This window comes from Pistacia vera, unplaced genomic scaffold (assembly GCF_008641045.1).
Source record: "Pistacia vera cultivar Batoury unplaced genomic scaffold, PisVer_v2 Contig190, whole genome shotgun sequence".
NCBI lineage: Eukaryota > Viridiplantae > Streptophyta > Magnoliopsida > Sapindales > Anacardiaceae > Pistacia > Pistacia vera.
In genome coordinates, this window is record NW_022195991.1 from 2,526,222 (window position 1) to 2,541,086 (window position 14,865).

The window sequence follows — 14,865 nt, forward strand, 5'->3', positions numbered from 1 at the left end:
TCAGTTTAACCCATTTTACATGTTTAATGAATCCTAAATGTGCCACGTCAGCTTTTCTAAATTAAAAAAAATTCAAAAATATTTTCAAGGTCTTTTTTTTAAATGCAAACTTGGGATGTCCGGAGAGTTAAATTTCCTCATTCTGCTTATGTCTACCTCTGAAGCCACTTTTCTTCACGCCGAAGGCATTCTCTCAGGTAGTCTTAGGGTTCTTGTGAATAGTTGTTTCTGTAATTGCAAGATTATAATTTATATTTGACTATGGGGTTTGCCTTTAGTATTAAAAGATTGAATTTTTACATTTCTGGGGAACCCAGAATTTCCTTGCTGAATCTTACAAACTGTGGGAAGAATGAAACTCGTGGCTTCTTGTGAGCTGATGGCCATGAAGAACTGGGCTCTGTACTGGACCCCGTGAGGCAACCATATACCTGGAGAATTGAATATGGGATTGAAACCGGGCCTGCTTTATGGTCATCCAAGAGTTGGCTTATCTTGATGATTGTATCTCCAAATTCCTGTGAATACATTAGATTTTCTCCTCTTCCTTTTATGCTATATACTCTCCCTGCTCTCTATCTGATATTGCCTCACACAAAATGATAAGCAACTTAAAATACATTATTAACAGTACTGGGTAGAGAGACCTTCACAATTGAAAGTTGAAACATCTTAAAAGTTTTTCACCAAGTCATTTACAAGTGAAAAACTAAAATTTGAGTTTCGAGTACGCCATCTGGAATATTGGGGGTTTTAATGTGCTCTTATACTTTTAGCCATCGGAGAGTTGCGAGTCTCTCTCTCTGACCAGTGCACTTTCTTTTCTTTTCTATGGATGTCATCTATGTGTTTATTAAATGGTGTTTGCACAGTTAACTGTCTACTTTGTTGTCTTCAATTTGAATGACTGATTTGAAAATTTGGAGTTTTTATTATGTTTTACTTTTACAGAATGATTTTTAGTGACAGTGACAGTGATTATGAAAGTGAGGATGAATTTCTTCTGTTACTGGTTCCTGCGGTTATGGCTGTAATGCTTAAGAGCATGGATGAGGAATTGAGCATGACTGATGACGACATTTCTTCTGATAATTCTGATGTTTCTAGACAAGGAAAAATGGGACGAAAAGTTTCAGAAGGAATTGGATCTAATACTATTGTTTCTGCTCTTGCAAACAAGAGACAAATGGTTTCAAAAGGAGTTGGAGTTGGAGTTGATACAAATGTTTCTACACAAGGAGACAAGAGACAAACGGTTTCAAAAATAGTTGGATTTGGCGTGAGTACTAAACCTACACAAGGAAACAAGAGAGAAATAGTCTCCAAGGGAATTGGAGTTGGAGTGAGGACTGATTCCTTTATGTGAACAGAAGAGAAAAGAGGTTGCAAAAGGGATTGGAGTTGGAGTTAATAGTACTGCTTCCACGAAAGTAAAAAAGAGAAAAGAAGTTTCAAAAGGAGTTGGAGATAATGCTAATGTTTCCACACAAGGGGAAAAGAAACAAGAAGTTTCAAAGGGAGTTGGAGTCAATACTAACATTTCTACACAAGTAAAAAGGAGTCAAGAAGTCTCAAAAAGGTATAGGAGCTGGGGTTAATTCTAATCTTTTTATACCAGGAAATATGCAAGAAGTTCCAAAAGAAACTGGAGTTGGAGTTGAGGTATCTCCACAATTGGATGTCCTTTTGGATAAGATAGCACCAAAAATTATCAAGGGGAAAGATAAGCCCGGTTGTAGCATTGAGGAAGTGATGCAAATTGTTGAAGGAATGCCTGAAATTGTTAATGATGAGGAGTTATTTATGAAAGCTGCAGATATTTTAACTGAAAGGAAGAACAGAGAGATGTTTGTTGCACTAAAGCAACAAAACCGACAAATTATGTGGCTTAAGCGTAAGAAAGTGTGATATCTCTCCAAGGGTTATTATGTATGCGGCATTTTTTATCATTACTGTGTATTTTTTAATATGTTATGGCATTAATGTGCCTTGTTATGTTAGATTTATTTTAGACCGCTATATTATATATTCTGTGTTCTTTTTTAAGTTGATAAATCTCTCACTTCAAAAGGATCAAATATTGTAAACTTTTTTACTCTACACTATCTCTTTCATGTTCTTCCTTCTTGAATAGCCAAACTTGAATTACAAACACTTCGGAGCAATCCTCCTCTCTTCTAAGCAGAATGTGAGAACCACTGGTCATTTGGAATATCAGCATCCATCTTCAATCTGGGGGTACTAAAGCTTGCGAATGAGACGGTGGCAGATGTGGATGCAACGGTGGTGCTGAAGGCAGCTCATGAATCCAGCAATGAAGAAGAGACATTCGCCATGAAAAAATGGACCAGTCACGCCGTAATCTTTTTATCGCAACACTATATCTTTCATTTTCTTCCTCCTCCTTGAAGATCTCCACTAAATTATAACAACGATATATCTGTATATCTTTGGAACAGTTATGCATTGAAGTAGAGAGTTGGTGAAGATAGTTTCCTCAGCTTCACACAATGGTCCAATTTTTTTCTCCGACATCAAGAGTAATTTGGTTCTTTTGCAATCACAAGCCCTTCAAATCAAATAAATATACCACTGCAAAAACCTCTCCTATTATTCTCTACAAAAAAAATGGAGGAAGCTTCCTAAATGCAATATGAAAACTTCATGGAGGAATCTATCACATTTCCAATGAACTTTGAATTGCAACATCAAAGATTGTTTTCCTATGATATAATCATATGGATGTCATAAAAATCATAACTTACAAACACCCGTCAATAGCTAAATGCTTAAGAACATTTGTTTTGGTTCCTTGAAGTCGGCATCAATGAGCAAGTCACAACCAAAGTGGTGCAGATGATGGGATCACTGTGGCAGAAAACAGCCAAATAGTTGTACTATTTCATTGATGCAGATATGTCATAATGTGTTTAACTTGTTTGTAACAAAACAGTCGGAGACAAAAAATTTCCTAAACAACCTGAATTTTTCTTTTTTTGGTTTAAAGAGTGTTTAGATCAGCTTACGCGTACCTCCACTAGTCCCCTAACCCCGAACAAGACTTCCAAAATAGGTACCTCCACTAGTCCCCTAACCCCGAACAAGACTTCCAAAATAGGGTAAGCCCTGCGGTCCGTGGCTAACAAATAACAATACTAGTTTGATAGTAGTATGTAAAACTTCTCTCAAGTTTGAATTCCTCTCAGTTTTTTGACACTACCAACAATCTTACGATAAATTATTCAGTATAAAACTGGTGAAGACCCACTGATATTATATGATCATAGAACAAATTTCATGCTAGACTCAAGAAAACAAATTTAGACCTAAGAAGTATACATGTAAATCAATTTTCCCTTCAGTAAAACTAAAATTTAGAAATTAGAAACACCCTTTAGCAAAGAGAAAGTTTTATGTGAACTCTTTCATTTTCCAGACCTCTGAAATTCATGATATATATCCAGGAAATCAATTTTTCCTCCAAACACATCCAACAACTGAGGTACTTTTTCCTGAAATCGAGTTATATACTTCTCAATAAATTTGCTCTCTGTAAGTTTCAAGTAAGCTAATGGAGATTTATATTCTCTGATCAGACCTTTGGATAGCAGAACTTGAATTACAAAACACCTTGGAACAATCCTCTTCTCCAAGCTGTAAGTGAAAACTTCTGGCCATTTAGAAATATCTCGCGACAGCCAACCCATTTTGTTCACAAGGAAGTCCATAACTCTTGTAATCTTCTCCTCGGATATCTGCATACAACATGGATTCCTTCTAAAAGCAGCGAGAGTGTCATCCTCGGACAAACCACACCTCCTATAAACCTTAAACTTAGATTCCCAAACCGATTCCTTCAAATGGTTAATTACTCCAATTGCCTTAACAAACACAGTTTGGGTGGGATTAAATCCCATTTCCTTAACCTGATTGACAACCTTGCAAAATTTAGAATGTTTGGAACATGCTGCGCTGGGGAATTTAGTCACCAAAGCAGAAATTCGAGATTGAGGCATACCAATATCTTTCAAAAGAGCTATATTTGGACCAAAATTTTTAATCCTTAAGTCAATTAAAAATAGCCATAGCATGCCCTTCAAAACTTTGACAACTTTTTCGTCATGAATTACAACATTCTTGAGGAAATTATAATTGGGGATAAGATGATTCTTTAAACTCATAGATAACAATGTTGGACTCTTTGCTATGATCATTGCTAGTTCACTACTTGAAACCCCTATAGAACGGAAAAACTCAATCTTGGGCGAAAGTGTCTTTTCAGGATCAATTAGAATGACTCGTGGGCATCCTCTCACAACCTTAGAGATCTGGGATTTGGAGAAACCATGGGCGCTGAGAAACCTAAGGACTGAGTCCGCTCTTTCAGTGTTCTTCAATTGAAGATACTTAGAAGCAGAAACAGCAGATTTTAAAGACAGCCCACATGAGTTTATCAATTAAGAAACTGTAAAAGACTCTTCCTGTTCAGTTTGTTTAGTTTTTAACGATCTCTTCTCTAAATGCGAAGATGATGAAAGAAACCTAAGAGGGAAAATCTTATTTTGAGAAAAACCCACTTGAGTAGTTGTGAGATTCAGAGCAAAATCCCTATCAGCAATTACTTTTATTGTTGTTTTACAAAGAAAACGAAACATGATGAACTTAACTTACTCAACTTTAAACTGCATTCCGGAAACTTCTTCAATTCAAACTGCCAATGCCAAGACTACTTATGCTGAAGCTGTATACAGAGCCTTCAACGTTCAATTCTGAGCCGCCATCGTTTTGTAATGTTGACCTAGCGCTTGTGGGGATGTGTACATTAAAGGTGCCTTTGGTTTAGTATTTCGGATAGGATTTTTGGGGATAATATTGGGTTATTAAATAAGGGAGTATTATGAAGTAAATTTTAAAAATTTATGAAAAAAGCTCTTAGGTTTACTAATTTAATTAAAGACCCTAACATATAAAATGACAAAAACACCCCCACCACCTACAGTGTCAGATTTCGGCCACCATCGTTGGAATCTAGCCAGAAAATTTCGTTACGGCACAGACCGGTCGGATCTATGCCGTAACACGTCGTTATGGCCTTTTTCGGCCATATCCATGGTGGATCTGGCAAGAAAAGGCCAGATCTACGGTCTGTTATGGTCGTCGACGGCCGGAAAAGACCAAACGACGGCGACGGCCAAAGATGTGGCCGTCGTTTTCGGTCAATGACGGTCATTTCTTTGGCCGTCGCTGACGGCCAGATCTGGCCTTTTTCGGCCAGATCCGTGATCTGGCCGAAAAAGGCCACATCGGTGAAATTACGGCCATTTCTGGTCAGAAGTTAGGTCGTTGTACAGATTCCGACTATCACCGACGATGGTTGCCGAAATCTGACAAGTTGGGTTGATGGGGGTGTTTTTGTTAATTTTTATACTTTTTTTCAGGGGGTATTTAGTGAAATTAATAACTTTATGGGGTCTAAAAGTAATTAAAAAATAGGGTAATATTTCTGGAATAATGGCAAACATTATTTGGAGAATAGGATCCAGAATATGGATAAAAATACTAAGCCAAACATGCAGTAAGTTATTTATGTGACCCCATAGAAAACTGACATATAATTTTTTTAAATAAAAAAAGGGGTTCGGGTTGGTTTTCGGGTAAGACTAAAACCAAACCGAAAAATCTGGTTCAGCATTTCTTGATCCGATCTATACTTGGATCTAATTTTAACCCCATTTTTTGGATCTAACATCAGACTAATTTTCCTTTTCAAGTAAATGGGAGGGATGTACTTGAATACAACTTGTAATGATCAAAACAAGTTGGAAATGGAAACCATCCAAACAAATGGACGATTTGAATTCTCTCCTTGTACTTCAATCATCAAGATTTAATACATACAAGTATTTAATGAAATGGAAACATGCAAAGAAAGAGTTCTACCCAAGCCCATGAAAGACCCATGGCCCAGCCCAAATTGTTGAGTTATTGGATTGGGTTCCTATCAGACATTCACTAATGGTAAGCTTCTTAAGGGAAGGAATTTGGGTGGGTAATTTCTCAATCAACTTTGGGCAATTTTGTAGGGTAAGGTGTTTGAGACAAGGAAAAATTTCTTCAATTGCTTCATTACTTGCAGAAGGAAAGTACCACGATTCCCACTTCAACATACTCTTAAACCGGAGAGTTTCCAAAGATGGAAAAGGCTTTTCTTGATATACTTTTTCTATAGCATCCATGCCTTCGATGCACAACTCTTTAAGTGAAGGTAGTCTCCACAGTGATGGAAGCGATGAGCTTTTTCTACAATTAAGTAGGTATATGTAGACTACGTTAGTGAATGTGGGATCCCCTATCCAAGATGCAAACTCTGTACCACCATAACATGAAACTGTAAGCTTTTTAAGGCTTCTATCAGGTTTTAGATAATTGAGGACACGTAACTCAGCATTTAAATTCCTTGAATCATTGAAGATGTTAATCCATTCCAAAGTTAATTCAACAAGACCATGCTTCTCCGTTAAATTGGCAATCTCTGCATCTTTAACTTTCACCACATTATGCAATCCATAAATGGAAAGCTCACCTCGAAGATGTGATAGCTCTTTCAACTCTCTGAGCTTGAGGTGATTGCTTCTACCCACAACAAATTTGGTCAATTTTCGTAGATTGGTCAACTTACATATCCCAGAAGGCATCTCTAGCAAACAAGTTGTATCTTTAATATCAAGATAATGCAAATTGATTAGGTTGATGATACCTGAAGGTAACTTTGTTAGTTTTGAGCAACCACGCAAATTCAATATCAGTAAGTTGACAAGTTTACTGACTGATTCAGGCAACAAACTAATTTCAGTGCAAGACAAATTAAGATACCGTAAATGTTTCAAATCACCAATTGATTTTGGCAGCTCTCTAATGCCATAACCACTCAAAGATAAAGATCTTAAGCATTTTAACCTTGGCAGCATTTCATGATGGAAAGATTTACTTAAGTAGCAACCTGCAGTCCAAGTTGAAGTATGAATCGGTAGTGCTAAAAGTGTTCGTAAAGACTTCATTTCGTAGCAATCTTTGAATCTTTGTAAGACTTCATAATTGTGACGAGTGAACGCCATATGACGAGTCTTTTGAAGAATTCTAACTGGCTCATTGCTGTCAACTTTATCTTCTAAACAAAAACATATGTCTTTCGCAACAGATTTTGCCAAATCATTTATAAGGTCATGCATAACAAACAGCGATTCCTTGCTCTTAGATCGTTCAAAAAATGACCTTGCCAATAATTCATTAAAATAATGGCCTCCCACATCTTCCACTAGTTTCTTTCCCCTTTGGTGTAGGAGAAAAGCCTCTGCCATCCATAACAAAACCAACTCATCCTTATGAAATTTGTAACCTTTTGGAAAAATTGAACAGTAAACAAACAATTGCTTCAAATAGGAAGGAAGATGATGGTAGCTTACTCTCAAAGCTGGAAGAATGCCAATTTTCTGTTCTGGAAAATCCCACATCCTGCTATTCAAAACAGCTTCCCATTCACCACGATCAAATTTGTTCTGCAATAGGCCTCCCATGACTTTTGCTGCCAATGGCAACCCCTGAAATTTTCTCACTATCTCCTCACCAATCTCTTTAAGTTCTCGCTGCTCATCAAGATTTCTACGTCCCAATGCTAGTTGTGTAAATAAAGAAAAACAATCACCATCACACAACAAATTTACGCGGTAAATCTCAACAGCTCCCATAACTTGTGCAACACCATCATTACGAGTTGTAACAATTATTTTGCTTCCAACATCCCCTGGTAAAAAGGGACTTCTTAGAGCATCCCAGAGTAGGTAATTCTCATTCCAAACGTCATCCAACACGATCAGATATTTTTTCCCAGATAAACTCGCTTTCAACTTTACTTGAAGTGAGTTTAAATCACTTGAATTGAAAATCTCATTAGTGATTGCTTCTAAAATTGTCCTTGTTATCCTTACAACATCAAATTCATAAGACACACAAACCCAAGCTTTCAAATCAAAATACTCATTAATTCTACAATCATTATAAACAAGCTGGGCGAGAGTTGTTTTGCCAACCCCACCCATACCAATAATACAGATCAAACAAACATCATCACCACCACTACCACCTCCATTTTCATTCTTCATCAGCATCCCAACAATCTTCTCTTTATCTTTTTCTCTACCGTAAACACGAGATTCAATAACTAAAGAAGTAGATGGCAAAATTTCTTTGATTAAACTAACCCTCCCTGGATTAAAAACCCCAATTTCTTTCAACCTGAGGTTATCTTTTTCATTCACCATAACTTGAAATCTTTCAGCTATTTTCTTAATCTTGAGACCCATTTTCATATTCAAAATGAACGAAAAAATTATGTGCGGTACCTTGGTTTTCATGAGCTGAGAATCTCTCATCAAGTTTTGCCGCAAACTTTCAGTAGCAAACTCATCTAACAAGTCTTCCAAATCGTAGGCCAAATCCCTGATATCGTCCAGCCAGATCCTGACCGACCGATCAGAAATTTGCTTCTCCTCAGCATCATCCAGAACGGCTTGGATCTTGAGCAGAATGTTCCGGAGGTTGTTGATTTCAGAGTAGAGTTTTCCTCTGCGAGCAAAACTGATCACCTCACAGGAGATTAATTTGTCAAAGAGAAGATCCATAGTATAAGAAATAAGACTTTGACCGACAGTGCAAGCCAGGTTTTCCATTATCAATTATCGGAGGAATTTGGAGGAATATGACTCTTTTGTAAGGGACAAAGTAACACTGGATGGTCATTGCTCATTGGCAGATAACAAAAGTGGTACTGTGTTTGTTCGGTCCACGTGTAACAATATTATTGGATAATCTAAATTTAAGATAAATTAGACAAAAAATTAATGAGATATGCAAAGTTATCTTACAATTAACTTGTTAATATGAAAATGTGAGTAACGGTGATCTGTTGAGGCTAGGTGGCGCCTTTGTTTAGTGTTTTAGTTTTGCAATGTTGAAGGACAATTACGAAGGCCTCCCTAAAGTTTGACGGTTTAACAGTTAAGTGGAAAGTTTAATAAAATAATAAACCCTATGTGTTGAATCATGAATGTCATATCTTAAAGGTTTATTTCTTCCCCTTTAAATAAATCACCAAGTTTGGAAATCCAAACGATTTCCGAGAACTTCAAAAAATTTCTTATTTAGATTTTTTTTTTTTTTTTTTGGCTCATATAAAAAGAAAACATTTTAATAAATAATTGTTAAAACATTTTTTTAGTCATTTTTAACTTTAAATATTACTAATTGGATTCAATATGTTAAATGGGGAAACTTTATGTTCTGATTTGAGTTAGAATTCTACTAATTTTATTTATTTATTTATTTTTTTTTTTTTTTTGCGGGTGTGTACCACAAATCCACAATGGTGTCTCATTTACATGACTTTAGGCATCCTTTTCTTTTTATTTGTAGTGAAAAATTAAAAATACAATAATATCTAAGGGCCTGTTATTTTAAGCAAGCTGTGTAGGTTTGCATATTTAAGAGTGCCTTTATAGCATCTCCAATGGTGCTCTTTATTTTGAAGAGTATATTTCTTATAAATAAAGAGTATCTTCATTAATTTTTAAATATAAAGAACACAAATTTTATTTAAATCTAATAGACTCTTTAAATTTAATGAAGATGCTCTTTATTTTCAAGAAAGAGACTTAATGGGGAAGAGAAATAATAAATAAAATGCGTAGAAAGTTGTAGTTTATTAAATAAAATTAGAATATAGAGTGAAATTTGACTCTCTAAATGTAGAGAGCAAAACTCACTCTTTAATTTATATTTTAAAGATAAAGAGTCTGTTGGACTCTTGTTTTTATGGATAGACTCTTTATAATAAAGAATTTAGGTCATATAAAGAGTTATTTGGAGATGCTCTTATGAAAGCTTACTATCTCCAACCCATTTCACCAAATTGGTAAAAGTTTCACACCAAATTAGTGTGATTTTTGGTGTGAAACACTATTGCATCTCCAACCCATTGCACCAAATACTACACAAAAAAGAATATTTTTTAGAATATTATTTCTTTTTCTTTTATTGTAATAATCAACAATTAATCTATTTCATTCATTATTTTTGTATATATTAATTAAATATTGGGAATTATATTTTTATTAAATTATAATTATTTGTTTAATCTAGGCTTTTGGTAATTACCTTTAATTACATTGATTATTACATTCCCAAAGCTAAAAATACCTATAGTGAATTCTTTATTAAAAATAGATTATTGAGAGAAGTCAGATATTATTCTTTACTTTTGAAATGTAATTTACCAAACACATTTTGGATGCTGTTAATGGTAATTTATGGATAGAACTTTAGCAACCCCAATTCACTCTTTTGTTAACAAGAGGTACAATTCAAATTGGCCCATCTTAAGTTAATTAAGTGTTATAAATGGGCAAAAAACACATTGACAAAGGGAAAACAAAACTACATTAGAGTAAAATAGAATAAAGGTTTGAGCATAAAGATGGTATTTGGGCCTGACTGAAAAAAAGATGGGTTTTTTTTCTCATATCCCTAGGCTCCAGGCATGAAATGGTTCATTGACATGCATCGACGGATCCACCTCTACGCAGGACTGTTAGCTATCACCATGCCGGCTACGTCTTTTCGCCTATGTAAAAGAAAAGAAGAGTTGTTTCTAGGAGAGGGACAGTCCATGATATCTGAGTCTTCCATAGTGAGGGCTGCGGGCAGGATCCCCATGCAGGACTGTAAGCTTAGAGCAATTTGATCTTCCACTCTTCAAGCAGTGAGACTATTCAGTCCCCTGTAGCGATAGATTTGCTAGATTCTTGAAATCTGCCGATGCAGTAACGAAATAGAGACTTCGAGGATGCGATCTTCCATCAACCGAAAGGAAGTTAATCTTCAGAACATTCACTCATAACACTGTCTGAGCTCTCTAAGAGAGGTCAATCTGTGCAATTTCCCCTGAGCTTGGGAACCTTCGATTCTCGCAATTCCATATATGCAGTGATGATAATTGCAGGGGAAACCACCCATTGGCAAGGATGCAAGACGGCACAAATCGGTTATTGTTTAGAAAAAAAGTTCTGAAGACCATGACCTGTGCATCTGGTTTGAGAGACTTGAGTCCTCACAATTAAGATGCAGAGGTTCTCAGGCTGGAGACGGTAGGCCCGTTTTCTGGAAAGACTCTAGAGGAGGACAACTAGTTAATTTCTTTCAGTGAGATTTGAGAGGCCTTAGTCCTCAGAAGCTTGACATTGCCATACTTTGAGAGTCACTGCATATCATGTGCGCTTATTGCGAACATTTCTCCAAAGATTTTTCAAACTTCAAGGCAATACGACTCCTCATCCTTTTAAGGCAATCGAGTAGGGTTTCAGTGCCAAGGTATGTAAGAGATGGGCAATCACAATCTCCAATTTTCTCAAGCGCGACTTTCGCTGCTGCCATCATTTTCAAAAGTCTACCTCAGGTAGAATAATGTAGACTTCGACAGCAATGATTTTTCAAAATTTTAAGCATTGGTAGGTACTTGCATTTGAAAGTTCCGATTCCAAAGAGGCAATCTTCATATCCCAATTCTTTCTGCAATCAGACACCTGCTGTTTCACCCACTAAGAATCATCATCTCATCAGTCAAAGTCCTTCAGACCTGGACATTTCTTTTATCAGAAGACTTGAAGATAATATGCCCAATGTATCTGTGGAATGCTGTAAGCGTTGTAAATATTCAATTTGCAACAAACTTTTGAGACATGAAACTTGAATGCGGGCAGAGACTGTAATTCTAGAGACTCTTGGATTTTAGACTGTTAGCGATGGGAGGTGATGCTACATATCTCATGGATCCTCATTGCATTCTTCAATATCTAATTCCACCAGTGGGATGAGAGTCCGTTGATGAACATTTCAACCTTGGCCATTCCCTAATGGTAAGCTTCTTAAGGGAAGGAATTTGGGTTGTAATTGTCTCAATCAACGTTGGTGCAATTTTTTAGGGTAATTGTTTGATACAAGAACAATTTCCTTCATTGCTTCATTACTTCGAAGGAAAGTACCCGGACGATTCCACGTCAACATACTCTTAACGGAGAGTTTCCAAAGCTGGAAAGCTTTCTTGTATACTTGTCTATAGCATCCAGGCCTTGGATTCACAGACTCTTTAAGTGAAGTAGTCCCACAGTGATGGAAGCGATGAGCTTTTCTACAATGAAGTAGGTATAATGTAACTACGTTAGTGAAATGTGGGATCCCCTATCCAAGAGCCACTTCGGTCACATAACATGAAACTGTAAGCTTTTTAAGGCCTCGTAATCAGGTTTTCGGAAATTGAGGACACGTACTCAGCATTTAAATGCCGTGAAGCAGGGAAAGGGATGTTAATCCATTTCCCAGTTAATTTCATACAGACCATGCTTCGCCGTTAAATTGGCAATCGCTGCATCTTTAAACTGTCACCACTTATGCAATCCAGTAAAGGGAAAGCGCACCGCGAAGATGGGATAGGGTGTCTTTGTCAACTCGCTGGAGCGTGAGGTGAGTGCTTGCTACCCACGAACAAATTGGGTCAATGTCGTGAATTGGCCTTTCAACGACCTGCCCAGAAGGCAGCGTCGAGCAAACAGTGGAGCTGTAAGATCAAGATCTGCAAAGTGGCATTAGGTTACTGCGACCTGAGGGACTTTTCGGTAGTGTGTGAGCAACCAAAGCAACGGCAATATCATAAGTTGGACAAGGTTACGGAACGGGACGGGATGCAAGGCGCAACAAACTAATTTTCATGCAAGACCAATTGAACGATACCGTAAATATGTTTCAAATCACCAATTGATTTGGTGGGCAGCTCTCCTCAATGCCATAAAACACCTCAAAAGTTAAGATCTTAAGCACTTGACCTTGGCAACATTTCATGAATGGAAAGAATTTACTTAAGTAGCAACCCGCAGTCCAGTTGAAGTTGACTCGGATCGGGCTAAAATGTCTGTAAAGACCGTCTGTTCGTAGCAATCTTTGAAGTCTTTGTAAGACTTCATAATGTGACAAGTGAACAGACAGATGACAGTCTTTTGAAGATTCTAACTGGCTCATTTCGTCAACTTTATCTTGCTAAACAAAACATTGTCTTTCGCAAACAGATTTTGGGCCAATCCTTTATCAGGGCATGCATAACATCGAGCGATTCCCTTGCTCTTTAGATCGTTCAAACAAAATTGAGCTCGCCAATAATTCATCTAAAATAATGGCCTCCCACATCTTCCCTATTTTCTTTCCCCTTTGGTGTATGAGCAACACCGTCTGCCATACTCATAACCACACCAACTCATCCTTATGAAATTTGTAACCTTTTGGAAAATTTGAACAGTAAACAAACATTGCTTCCAAATAGGAAGGGAAGATGATGGTGAGCTTACTCCTAACAGCTGGAAGAATTGTCCAATTGTCTGGTCTGGAAAAGCCCACCATGCTCGCCTCCTTATTTCTTTCAACCGCGTGCCATTCACCCACACGATCAAATGTGGTCTGCAATAGGCCTCCCATGACTGTCTGCTGCCAATGCAACCCCTGAAATTTTTTCTCACTATCTCCTCTACCAATCTCTAAAGCGTTCTCGCCTGCTCATCAAGATTTTCTACGTCCCAATGCTAGTTGTGTTTGCAGGAATCGGCCTAGCACTTTAAGTGCTAATGGAACACCTTTTGCGCATCTTACAGCCCTATCAGACAATTCTTCATAACCTACCAAGGGACCATCTTGTTCGAAGGCAAATTGACTAAAAAGTTGAAAAGCATGATTACCAAATAATCCCACAATGTGATGTGTTTGATCCACTCCACAATTTCTAAGCACTTCTTTATTTCTTGTTGTTATGATGATTCGGCTACCGAAACCCAAGTCTTTAAGGTATCCTATTAATTCTTCTATTTGTTCTGAAAATGTCACATCATCAAAAATAATAAAAACCTTCTTATTCTGAAGCCTATTTTCTATGACTGTATTTCCCATATTAGGAGTACCTATGCATAAATTTATATCCTCTAAAAGAGTTGAAAGAATTTTTTCACTTTAGGTGAATTAGTCCATTAGGATTTTCTGAAACTTCCCTAACATTCTGTGTAAAGTAATAACTTTCAAATTGACTTGAGATTTTGTTATATATAAAACTGGTAATAGTTGTATTACCTATACCACCAATGCCCCAAATTCCTATTTTGCGAACATCATTGATCCCCATCCAAAATGAAGATTCAATTTTTTGGATAATTGATTCAACTCCAACCAAGTCTTTGTTATCACTTGAGGACATATCTTTCAATCTCTTCAAAATATCTTGGATAATTTTCACTATAAGTGTTGATTCTGACCTAACAAACAAACATAAGAAACAATGGTAAGTATAAATTAATTAAAAAGAGAGACAAAGACAATCTAAAATTTAATTCCAATATTTTTATGTTCAATCCCTTTGACATGGGGAATTTTTCCAAATAAAGTTTCAAAATGTTATTGGTTAAAACACAATTAGCAAAGCCAATTGATATGATTCCCTAGAAAGTATTGCAACTTGATGATCTCATCGGAAAAAATGACATCAACATTTAGCTTAATCAAATGCATTAGTCATTAGATCCTTGAATTTGCATATAAATATGAATATGTTGGTTTGTATGAGCTATTTCGTACCTTGATGTTGAAAGCATTAACAAAATTATTATTGCGTTTAAAACAATAACACTCTTTTGATTATAATATATTTATAATAATAAAGAAAATTAAAACATATATATTTCAAAAAAGTTTTTACCCAATTAGCTGCAATCAACCAATCCCAAT

General features: G+C 36.5%; 1 protein-coding gene across 1 annotated transcript; it reads right to left on the reverse strand.

Annotated features, from left to right (window-relative positions):
• Nucleotides 1–7,181: 7,181 nt before the first annotated feature.
• On the reverse strand, nucleotides 7,182–8,761 carry LOC116127246 (putative disease resistance RPP13-like protein 1). The gene is made up of 2 exons (XM_031412888.1): nucleotides 7,464–8,761; nucleotides 7,182–7,351 (listed from the first exon to the last, which is right to left on the reverse strand). Exons 1-2 carry the CDS (start codon nucleotides 8,724–8,726, stop codon nucleotides 7,316–7,318), a joined length of 1,299 nt encoding a protein of 432 aa, XP_031268748.1. The 5' UTR covers nucleotides 8,727–8,761; the 3' UTR covers nucleotides 7,182–7,315.
• Between the last annotated feature and the right edge of the window lie 6,104 nt (nucleotides 8,762–14,865).